Below are 11,886 nucleotides of genomic sequence, written 5' to 3'. Positions count from 1 at the left end.
TCTGTTGGTCACAAAAACAAGCTCAGCCTGTCAGCTCTGATTAAACCCCAGCATCCAATAATCTAGAGGGGGAAATCTGGCACCCAGGGATATGGGGGACCCCTGCTCCCTCACTAACTCCGAACAATACATTTTCTCCTCATGCAGTTTTTCTAAAGAAAATTTCCTTCACTGCACCCCTGCCACCTGGTATAGCACCTGTATCTTTCCCTGACTGGAGCAAATAGCAGCTGGGTGTGCAGCTGCCTGTGTCACTACTTTCATTGAAAAAGATTGCAGGCAGGGAAGATTACGCTCCACTCTCCCATCATAGTCATCACTCTGATTTGAACCACCATCTCTCCTGCAGCTTTTATTAAAGGGAAGGTTCTGTTTCTGGATGCCCCAGAAGACATCTAATGTTCTGAAACTTGAAATTGGAACCCAGCAACCCTAATGGAGGGTGACAATGGGGCGGCAGTGTTGAAATTCATGATGACACGTAGCAGGTGGATTGTGCAGATGTTTCCTAGAGAAATTGGCAAGGGAGTAGCACCATCTTCTCCGGCTGTTATACAGAAGCACCCACTCTAGGAAGCTTTGCTTCGGTCCTCATTGCTAGCATCATCTTGGAAGTACTTCTGTTGCCTGCCAGTGCCTTTCAGGCATGAGTGGGGGAAATAAGAATTATGGATATAATAGTTCATAATTATGGATATCATAATTATGCAAGATCAGCAACAGGGGCCAAGGGCATCCTTCTCTTTCTTCCTCCTCCGTCCCATGTGTGGTTAATTTTATAATCTCCCAAGTGAAAAATACAAAGAGATGACATCATAATTGGCTGGAGTATCCCATTGGCTGCTGCTGTTAATCAGCAACGGAATTGGATGCTAGGTTGCTGCAGAGTTCCTTTCCCTGTCCCTGCCTATCTGGCAGCAACTGGGCCTGTGCAGGTGTGAACGGACACCTGCAAGACCTTAGAACTGTGCCCACCATGCAGCCAGGACAGTTCATCCTTTCACAATAAGGTAGGCCTGGTCATGTTGCGAATGGGGTGGTGATTTACAGCGGGTAGGTCACTGTGAGAAGAAGGAAACTGGTAGTGGAGCGGTGACGCTGTCCTTAAACAAAGAATGTTCTTTTACACTTGCCAAGAGCGGAGGTCTTTCCATTCTTCTGGGGCCCTTGATACTGTTCCTTTGCAAAGGCAACTCACATGGGGCTATGAGGTTCTCATGCAGCCTGGCAGTTTTTTTTTCCTGTTTCAGCTTACATAGTGAGTTGTACCAGTTAGAACCACACATACATCTCTAAATTCTAGAACTGGGGTGGAGAACCTGTGTGGCACTTCAGATATTGTATGCCTTCAACTCCCATCATCCCTAACTGTTTGACCATGCTGATGACAGCTGATAGCCCTGGAGTCCAGCATCTAAAGGGCTCCAGGTTCCCCCTTCCCTGCTCCAGGTTAAACTTTTCACAGTGTCAGCCACTTATAGTTCATGGCAATGGCATTTTCTGAAACGGGTGATAATTACACTGACGGGAATAGATCAACCAGCTTTCACACAGGAGCAAAACCTCTGGGAACATAGGAAATCGCCTTTTACTGAGTCAGACCAATAGTCCATCTAGCTCCCTGTTGTGTACTCTGACTGGCAGCAACACAGCAGGGTTTCAGAAAGCGGACATTCTCAGGCCTACCTGAAGATGCCTGGGATTGAACTTTCCACGTGAAAAGCACAGGCTGTACCACTGAGCTGTGGCCCTTCCCTACATAGCTACTGGCATTTTACTACACATTTAAGTCTATGGAGGTAAGGCTACCAAGATAACACAAACTAAGGGGGGGAAGGAGAGACAAACTAGAGTTGAATAGCTAAAAACTCTAAAGCTTGTAGTTTTGCTACTATCTTCAGCTTATATAAAGGCAGTATGGCTTTATATGAGTCAAGGAAAATGACAAAAATGTATAAAAGTACGTAGCTCTCCTTCCTCCACAACTGCCTTTTCTTTGTGATTTGGGAGATGCTAATGTACATCCCGCTGGTATAAGTTCTCTTCCATGTGCCGTAGGGTCAACTGTCCACACCACTGCCTTTTGCTACTCCGCATGGGGTTACCCAGCCGGGTGGATGGCCATGACCACCTCTAACCTCAGTTGAGAACCCAAAGACATTGGTTGACACCCAGAGACAATAATCAACACCTGGCTGCTTTTTCTGTGTTTACATCCTGCTCACTGGTTCTGCTGGAAACATCAATCCACCATGGTCGAGTACTATGAAGCTCTGGGTCTCCCCCAGAATGCTTCCTTGGATGACATTAAAAAAGCGTAAGTGCCTCTTCCCCATGTCCACCCCATTACCATCTTCCATGTTCTTAAGAGAGATGTTGCCCTCTCAGGCATTCAGCCAATATGGGGTCTGGAGGGTAGTTATTAAATTACCATTCATCTCTTGCTATACTTTTGGTGTCAAGGAAGGAAGAGATGGTTGGGCTCTAGCACAATAGGAGCCGGTTATTTTTTTTATTCTAGAGATCAGGCATCTGTTTAGGCATAGCCTAGGGGAGGTTGCAACATTTAACTGATTAATCAGCTAGATCAAATCAACAGCAGCAGCAACAAAAATGATCGATGAAAAGGATGCCCTGCTAAATCAAGCAGCAGTCCCCACCCCCAAAAAAATAGATTTAAAAAAAACACACAGCTTAAAAAAACAAGCTGTAAATTTCAACCTCCATGAAAGAAAGATTCTCCTTCCTGCATTGTAAATTCTTTACTGAGCAGGACGTTGGACTGGATGACCAGATTCCATTTTTTTCTGGGATTCTCTTACACAAAGGATAATGGCCCTTTTCTAAAAGGATGCCTACTGCAATGTTCACGTACCTCACCTGAATAGGATGAGGGTTCCTTTAATTAGGCAATAGCACTAGTACCCTGGTTCTATCTCTCACCATGAAACTTTGATACAAGGCTCACTAGGGTTTAGACTCAGAACCTATTCCAATGTCAGGGCTCAAACCTTATGCCAGGGTTCAGTTCCTGGCACACCTCAGTCCTCCAAAACCTTGCCACCACTCTTCATCCCATCCCAGCCAGAATTTTCTACATGAAGCAGCTGCTTCACTCTGCTGAATTCTTTAGCCCAAACATGCATTTGGAAACCAGCCTTCTTAATAAATTACCACAAGAAAGAATAATACCTCTGAATATTCATATTTTGCTACCCTTGTACTACAGAATCTACTGCTGGACCGTTATATTTGTAGGTTGCCTCACTGTCTGATAATCGGGCTGGTTCACTGACTCCTCTTGTATGAGAGGCTTGCTGAGGGCAGGTTTTTGGGGTTTTTTAGTGTGTCTGTATTTGTTGTACAATGGTACCTCAGGTTAAGTACTTAATTCGTTCCAGAGGTCCGTTCTTAACCTGAAACTGTTCTTAACCTGAAGCACCACTTTAGCTAATGGGGCCTCCCGCTGCCGCCACACCACGATTTCTGTTCTCATCCTGAAGCAAAGTTCTTAACCTGAGGTAATATTTCTGGGTTAGCGGAGTCTGTAACCTGAAGCGTATGTAACCTGAAGCGTATGTAACCCGAGGTACCACTGTATATATAATAAAATTCCGTCAAACAGCACATAATTTTTTCAGGATCCTCCAAGCATTTGCCAACATATAATTTATGAGGGTTTCCCACCCTAGCTAACGCAAGACCCTTAAGGTTTTCCATTTGGGGGGCAATTAAGTTCTGGCAGCCACCAAGATCCGTGTCAAGAGTTCCTGAGAGTTGAACTCTTTCAGCTGATCGTCCCACAGAATCTGTGGTCATGTTGGAATGGGATAGCTGACTTTTTTGGTCATTTCTTGACACATCAGAATTTGAATCCCTGTAGGTGTGAAAAGGTGTCTCTTTCCCCACAACAATTCTGAGAAGATTGTGATGTCATGTGGGCAATTCGCCCTGGTGTGTGGTGCCATCTATACAGGAGTTTCATAGAATATTCCCTCACATAAGCTGAGACAGACCGGTATGGTTTGGATGGCCATAGTGCATGCCATGAAGTAATGAGAAGCTTGCTGAGGGAAAGATTAATCTTTTTTGCATCTGGAAGAAATGGAGACTAGGGATAGGAGTCTGCTCCCTTCCTCGCCCAGGTGTCATGAAAAATATGGCTAACCATACACAAATCTGTAGTTGTAGAAATGGTCACAGGGATACTGACTTTTATCATCCATTGTGTTTTCTGGGGGACCATAAAGATACAGGAAGAAAGCTCTAAAGTGGCACCCAGATAAAAACACAGAAAACAAGCAATTTGCAGAACAGAGATTCAAGGAGATTTCAGAAGCCTATCAAGTACTTTCAGACAGTAAGTATTCAACCTCTCACCAACCCTCTCTCATCACTACCTCTTGTGCAGCACTTCTCCTCCTCCTGATCAGAGCTTTACCAGTCGCATGTTTCCTATGCAAGTATGTGGTAGAGCAAAGAGTGGGATTTTGCTTAAAACAAGAAATCCAAGCAAATTCATTTGATGACTTGGATGCCAAAACGGGAAAGCAAAACCACTTGGCACACTGCTGCACCTACTGGGGACTAAGTGTAGCAATTTGTGGGGGCTCCCTCCCCAAGCTTTCCTCACAAATACCTGCTCTTTAGCACTCAGTTGGAGCAAACGTCAATTCGGGTTTTAAGCAGATTGCTGTTTGCTCCAATTGAGCTTTAAAGAGTGGATTCAGAGCAAAAAAAAAGAAGAAGGAGGGTGCTCAGACACGGAGCTTTAAAGCATGGACCGTGCCTGGAAAGAGTGGAGGAAAGATAAGTGTAGATAAGCCCTCAGTGCATCATTTAAAAGAGAGACCTGGAAGAAAAGGACACAAAAAGGCTCAAAAGATGTGCAAACTGTACCAAAGTTTTGCAGCGTATTCTGGCACCCGTTACATGCAAAATGCTAACATAGACAGGCAGACCCGAATACTACAGCCCTTTCCTCACTCATTATCCTTGGCACATTCATATAGGCCCTCAATGCTACCTTATACAAAGTACAGACACCCCCCCAAGGACTTAGTGTGATTTCATGCATTGGGCTGCCCCCATGCTGTGGTGGCCGTTGTTTCCCCCTTACCTGTGAAGGGTGTGTGCGTGAAGTGGCCTTCAGAGCTTTCAGAAATTGTATGTGAGCAGTGTGCCCCCCCTTCTTTATTGGTCTCTCTTAGAGACTGAACACACTGCTGGTTGAAAATGTCTTCTCTGCAGTAAAAGGTTGATTGTAACTAATTCCACCATTTAATCTGACTCTGATAGTATGTCTTGTTCATTTCAAGGAAGCTGGTATTTTCCACCTGTACCTTAAAGTGTCAATAATTCACCAAGGACCTGATTGCTGCATTGAATATCCTCAGTTGAGGCTAAAATCCTCTGGGCTCAGGTGGTGGTTGGTTATCACACGCTCTATAGCCTGGCGACCCTGTTCAATACACCATTACCTAGTGGCATAATCTATTTTGCCATGCTTAATCTGTCCTGGCTATTTTGTGGCAAAGATGCATTTTCAAGTTTCAAACTATATGCTATCGTGGGAAGAACCCTGGCAGAAGCAGGGCTCCTCCAAGTGGACTATTTATTGAGCATCCATCCAGATTTGCTTGCACAAAGCTTACACAGTTGCTAGACTAAAAACAGTGTCTGGTCTTTATTGAGCATTTGTTCCAATTTGTTTATGGGACAGTTATATGACAATTCTGCCCATTCATCACCTGTCCATTCATCCTTTGTTCATCTCATGCTTTTCAATGCAATTCCCCATCACTTTCCTAACTGCAAAAAGTCCTGGTTTTTCTCAAGTGGATTTGTTGTACTGGTAGAGCGATAGAGCCCTTTCATCTTTTTTAATCACACAAAGCTAAAGTTCTCATATGTGCTTGAATACCTCCTGTGAAATGCTGACAGCCTAGATGCGCCTACAGTGGTTTCCGCTTCCAGGTGATGCACCTGTTATTCAAGATCCAGCATGGCATGCCAGACTGCTGTTAGAAACCACTGTCTCTGAGATCGGATGGCGGGTTGGTTGACTTCTTATTCTTTCTCCCTTTCAGAGAACAAACGTGACATCTATGACCGTTGGGGTAAGGATGGGCTACTGGGAAGAGGTAAGTGAGAGACAGTCCAGGAAAAATCTTCTCCATCACAGAAGACTCAAGCAACATATTTAACCTAGTTCCATGGTTCTTTCCTTTGTAAAAGATATTGTGTGTTGGTAACTGTGAAAGCTGTGAGAATGTTTTGGTTTTATATTTTTTAAAAAGCACTATTGTTTTTAATGTTGTTTGCTGCCCTGGGCACCTTTGGGAAGAAGAGTGGGATAAAAATGGTATAAACTTATTTACTCACTTTAAAGCAACCTGGGATAGATTGCGTCTGAGGAGAGATTACTGTAAGGTTCTTGTGCCTTTCTCCTCATGGCAAAAAGAAGTCTGTATTATGTGTGTGTGGGATTTTGAGCTGGTAAATAACAGAAGAGGAAAGGGCAAAGTAGCCTCTCTCATTCCCAAGTGCTGTTCGTCCCAGATTGCTTTGGGTTAAGGAAGAAAAAAATGGAGGAAATGGTCACACAACTCCACTCAACATGTAGATTACACCTGGTATTCTTGTAAAGAGAAAATTAAACTATCAGTGTGGTAAGAACTTGCTGCAGGGTGAGGGTGAAAGATCTCTACACAGTCTCATTTGGGGTGGACATTGGTCAGTCACAGGGCAATTAAAAGCTACCACTTATATTTGGCCCCAGCATTAACAGAGTGATATCTAGAATGTGCAATGTGTAAAGAATAGATAAGGCATTTTTACCCAAACATTTGCCGTTTTAGTATCGGGGACAAATGTCAAATAATGTCAGTGGAAGTTCTGTTCCTTTAGTTTTTGAATTGGAATTTAGATGACCATGAGCAAATCTTTACAGAGTAGTACTAGATTCGGCTTTGAATATGTTTGTCTCTGGTTCCACCCAGAACATTGGGTCTATTCAGAAGCCCAGTGCTTACATACCTGGGGCACAATTTTGGAATCCTATTGGTTTCAGTAGGAGAACAAAGCATGTGATTCATTCTCTCCCATTGAAATTACCATTGGCTGGATTGCACTCTTACTTTGTGTTTCTATAAATCAGGGGTGGGTAACCTGTAGCCCTTGGTTAGACTCCAGTTACCATTGCCCCTAGCAAATATGGTCTGGGATTATGGGAGTTGTAGTTCAGCAACATCCGAAGGGACACAAGTTCGCCACCCCAACATTCAATTATACTGTCCTGACTGTACTTGCTCATGGTGAGCTCATCTGCTGAGGTTCAAAGGGGGCTGTATACAGCAATGCCCTATAACAATCTTCATCCTTCTGGGCTTTTGCAATCTGGTTCCAGGACACCTAGCTATGGGGAAAGGAATTTCTATTTTGACAACTTCCAGGTCCTGTGTCCCACATCCCATCACCTCATCAAATATCCAGAATACCTGGCTTTGACATATCTTTCCTTTTAACTTTTTCAGGTAGACCTGGGGCATCATCTAGGACCAACATGAGCCCTGATTATATGTTCCACTTCCGCAGTGCCCATGATGTCTTCAGGGACTTCTTTGGAGGACGGGACCCTTTCTTTGGTAAGTGCTGATTCCTCTCAGAGGCCTGGAAGGTACCTAAAAGTCAGTTGGTCTAACTCCCTGCCTGTCAACTCACATAATCTCTCTGGCCTACAACCTGCCACAAGGAAAGAAGCAGTGTTATATAAGAAGTGTTTCTGGAGAAATAGTTTCAGGTGACTCAAGAGAGAGAGCCAAGACACACATGGTAGAACCAGGCAAAATAAAAATCTCACTCCAAGTAACCAGCTGTCAAGGCTGGAGACAGAGGCAGGTCATACTAAAATAATCAGATGTCTGTTTTCAGTGAAGTTGACTCTTTATTCAAGGAAATGAACATACACTTGGCCTAGTGGCCTCAGCAACACCAGTGGGTCTTGTCCCTATGCAGCAGTTACCAGGATGGAAGGTTCACCCTTTCTATGGCTCTTCCTCTCCTGGATGTTTCCCAAGCCATCTCAAACTGCCTGATGGGAAAACTACTCCAAAAGCCAGGCCCAGGAGAGCTGAAGGTCCACTGAAGTATCTACTGTGTTCCTACCTGTGTATCTCTTGGCTCTCATCTCAAGTACTTGAGGCCTGATGTTGCCATCTTGATTTTCAGGAGATGCAATGCCATTTGGTGCATGTGCTGGTGGAGGAAATGGGTTCTGCTTCTTCTCTTCATCAACAAATTTCGTCAACGGCAAACAGATCACAACCAAAAGGTGAGGGTGGGCCAGTGGACAGCCATGACTGAACCATTGCAGCTTTCACTCACTAAGTCACATGGTTTTCTTAGGGTGACCAGTTTCCTCACTAGAACTGTTCCTGTGCCTAGAACAGCAACTTGACAGGTATCCATGTGTCAGTCTGTTCTTGAAGGTTCTTGAATAGGACAAATAAAACGCTGGCAAGCATTGGCACTCAGGGAAGAGAACAAGAAGATCTATTGTGGGTGGTGGCAGGAGGAGGAGAAGGGGCAAGCCATAGCAAGGGCAGGTGTCAGGGCAGATATCATTGGGCTACCGCCAAGGCCCACATCCCTTCTGTTGGCCCTTTGCCCAGTCTCTGGAGCCACTGAGGCATGCTCGTCTTCCTTGCTATTGCGGCCTGTTCACTAGCCCCTCTACAAGTATGCTGTGACAGGAGCAAGGAGATGGAACAGCAGCTTCCTCTTGACCATGGTTTCCCATACCTGGGTCTCCAGCTGTTTTTAGACTACAATTCCCACCACTGTTCCTGCTAGCTAGAGATGATGGGAGTTATAGTTAAAAAACAACTGGAGAGCCAAGTTTCGGAAACTCTGCTGTGGACAAATGATCAGGGTGGGCCCAGAGAGGAGAAGTAAGTGGGCAACAGTGCCTTGGTGAGGAGAGGGGCTCACTGAGGGCCCCTTGCCCAAGGGGTCACCAGAACCTGGAGCCAGCACTCATTACAGACTTATGGGCTGTATAAACCCAGCCTGTGAATTAGGAGAGTGCAGAATTCAAATCTGACTTTTCATTGTTGTAATTCTTCCTTTTGACCATCATTACCATATTAATTATGTGCATTGTTTCTTTTTTTAAAAAAAAATACTATGCAACTGCTTGTTTTTAGAGTGAGAGATATATTTAACAACTTCAGAGAGGTAATGATATGAATATTAATTAACTACCCAGGTTCAGATTTGATTTCTGTTCTTGAAGACAGGATGTTTATAGTGTGGGTGGGTGTGGGTGGGTGTTTGACATACAAACACACAAAAAATGTACCTGTTTCATTTTAATACATAATTCTTGTACAACCCATTTAGCCATACATTCAGATCTTTTTATTTTAGAGCTGTGTTACATACATTGAAATTGATTTTAATATAAAAGAATAATAATTAAAAAGGTACATAAAATATAGTATAAACTTATAAATTACACTTATAAAAGATAACAGCATTTATTGGCATTTTACTTCTAGGCCGCATCTGGGAAAAGTAACATCACATATGTAGCCAGGTTTTTAGTCACACAAAACTTTCTTAGATGTGAAAGGAGTTGACTCTCCCACCAAGGTTCACTTCTTCCTACAACCAGTTGTCAGCTTATAGGGCAGGGATGGAGAATCAGTGGCCCGCCAGATGTTGTTAGACTCCATCCTCATCAGCCCCAGCCAACATGGCCAATGGTTATTGCTGGTGGTTGCAGTTCAGCATCATCTGGAGGGTACCATTTCTCATCCCTGGTTTGTGAGGCCAGTTGGATTTGATTAACCCAGAAGGAGTTTGGCTTTCTCCTCTGCTGGCAGAGTAACTTATTCAGCATTTCTCTCCTTCCCAGGATTGTTGAGGATGGACAGGAACGAGTAGAAGTTGAAGAAGATGGAGAGCTTAAATCTGTTCTTGTTAATGGTAAGGTTCAGAAGTAGGGAATGGGACTTTTTAAGAAAGCCTCGGGTCCCGTGTGGGGCAGATGTATCTGTGGGTGCCCCAGTGCTCACAGCCACCATGTTATGGAAAGCAGATTTAAGCTATGCAGAGAGACACAGACAAGATAGTCTTGCAGTTTCATGGATGTGATGTCCGATCCTACTGACCTTGTTTGGCACTGATATATCTAACCCAGTGCTTTTCAACCAGTGTGCTGTGGCACTCTGGGGTGCCTTGGATGATGGTCAGGGGTGCCACAGGCAACACTGCCCTCTGTCCCTCTTTCCTTCCCTTCTTCCTCTGATGCTCTCTCGCATCTCTGCCTGCCAAAGGCTTCCACAGCTGTTTATTGCAGCAGCCCTGGGCAGTGGCGAAGCTACTACCGGGAGCGGAGTACATCCGGGGGTGTGGCTGGCATGCATCCCAGGGGGTGTGACGCGTGTCCCAGGGGGTGTGGCGTGCCGCCCGTGGGGGGCATGGCACTCGTCGGGGGGGTGCATGGCATGGGGTGCGCCTCCTGGGGTGTGCACGGTGAATGTTGCGCGTCCCAGGGGTGTGCGGTGAGTGGCGAGCGCCCTGGGGGGGGGGCACCGGCTGTGATGTCACCCCCCGGATGGCACCCAGGGCGGACCGCCCCCCCGCTCGCCTTCGTCTGCCAGTGGCCCTGGGTATTGGCTCCGCAGGCAAATGGTGCCTCTGGGAGGCACCTCCCTTTGGGGTGGGGTGCAACTCAGAGACCAGGGACAGCAGCAGCAGCAGCTGCCCAGAGGACAGGAGAGGAGAGGAGACTGGGGAACACTCAGTGTAGCTGGTTAAGAGAGCCGTGGACTCAAAAAGGTTGAAAACCTCTGGTCTAACCTGTCTCGCCCTTTCTTGCAGGTGTGCCCACTGAGAGAGCATCCATTAGAGAAGCTGGGGGGCATCATGGTGAGCCCAACAGATACAGGTCCGCACCTCAGTTCGGCTACCATGATGACTCCGATTCTGAACCCATCTATGAGGTGCGCACCATCAGGCATGCGTTCCCCAACCAAAGGAATAAAGGCTACAGAGCAGGAAATATGTCCCCTGCAGAAGACACAGATAGCGAGTCTCATGATGAGTTCCAGACTGAGGATGACGATGAATCCCATATCCCTGAGTTCTAGCAGCATGATGCACATGAATTAAATCCCATATATTGGTGGCAAGTCGGGAGGAACTTGTTGCCACGTGTGCCTGATACAAACACACTGAAGCCACTGATAAGAAGAAGTAGGTGCAAAATGGACCCTGGGTGGAGCTAGGCAGCTGCTGAGTGGGGAGAGGCTGGCTGCCAAGAAACAACAAGGAGGGGGACAACAAGGAGGGATGGGCAGAAGGAAGAGGGGGGCAATGCAGTAGTGAATGCAACCCCTCAGGCAGAGAAAAAAACAGTCCTATGCCGAAGGGAATAGCTTCACTCTCACAAGTCACCAATCGACTCCACTATGGTTGAAGAAGACTCAGGCAGAAACATGTCCTCTAAGTCTACTTGCTTACCAGTATAGTGAGAACTGAAAATTATGGGATCCATTAGGACGGAGGTTAGCAAAGGGCAATGGGCTGTTTAATAAAGGTTGGGAACAGTGATGTTTGTTTCCATTTTCTTTTCTGATCAGCCATGGAGGAGATACTTGTGTTCCTCAAGATGAAAGAATGCAGTATGGTCAAGATTTCTCTGGCTCTGGGGCCTACAGCCTTGTGGTGGGGGTTGCCTCAGAGATGTGATGCATCTTCATTCACAGATGTAGTTCTTTAAATGGCAAAGCTGAAGACATTCAAGTTTTTAGCTGTCCAACTTCCTTCAGCTTTGACGATGTCTGGGCAATTGCAGCATGCATCCAGAGTCATTATCCG

General features: G+C 45.6%; 1 protein-coding gene across 1 annotated transcript; it reads left to right on the top strand.

Moving 5' to 3' along the window:
- Positions 1-848: 848 nt before the first annotated feature.
- Positions 849-11,619, top strand: LOC307213014 (dnaJ homolog subfamily B member 6-like). The gene is made up of 8 exons (XM_079970649.1): positions 849-1,010; positions 2,059-2,317; positions 4,251-4,360; positions 6,090-6,143; positions 7,536-7,646; positions 8,230-8,332; positions 9,920-9,990; positions 10,888-11,619. The coding sequence occupies exons 2-8, from the start codon at positions 2,253-2,255 to the stop codon at positions 11,154-11,156; spliced, it is 783 nt and encodes a 260-aa protein (XP_079826775.1). The 5' UTR covers positions 849-1,010; positions 2,059-2,252; the 3' UTR covers positions 11,157-11,619.
- Positions 11,620-11,886: the final 267 nt, after the last annotated feature.

This window comes from Podarcis cretensis, assembly GCF_951804945.1.
Source record: "Podarcis cretensis genome assembly, chromosome: 1".
Classification (NCBI taxonomy): Eukaryota; Metazoa; Chordata; class Lepidosauria; order Squamata; family Lacertidae; genus Podarcis; species Podarcis cretensis.
Note: the sequence above shows the minus strand (reverse complement) of the source record. Positions and strands in the feature narration are given on the sequence as shown.

Bases quoted from the DNA above. Each gene is read 5' to 3' on its own strand.
- LOC307213014 (XM_079970649.1), top strand. From the start codon at position 2,253: ATGGTCGAGTACTATGAAGCTCTGGGTCTCCCCCAGAATGCTTCCTTG. The intron at 7,647-8,229 runs GTAAGTGCTGAT...CTTGATTTTCAG, and splicing joins AGGACGGGACCCTTTCTTTG to GAGATGCAATGCCATTTGGT. The intron at 9,991-10,887 runs GTAAGGTTCAGA...CCTTTCTTGCAG, and splicing joins TAAATCTGTTCTTGTTAATG to GTGTGCCCACTGAGAGAGCA.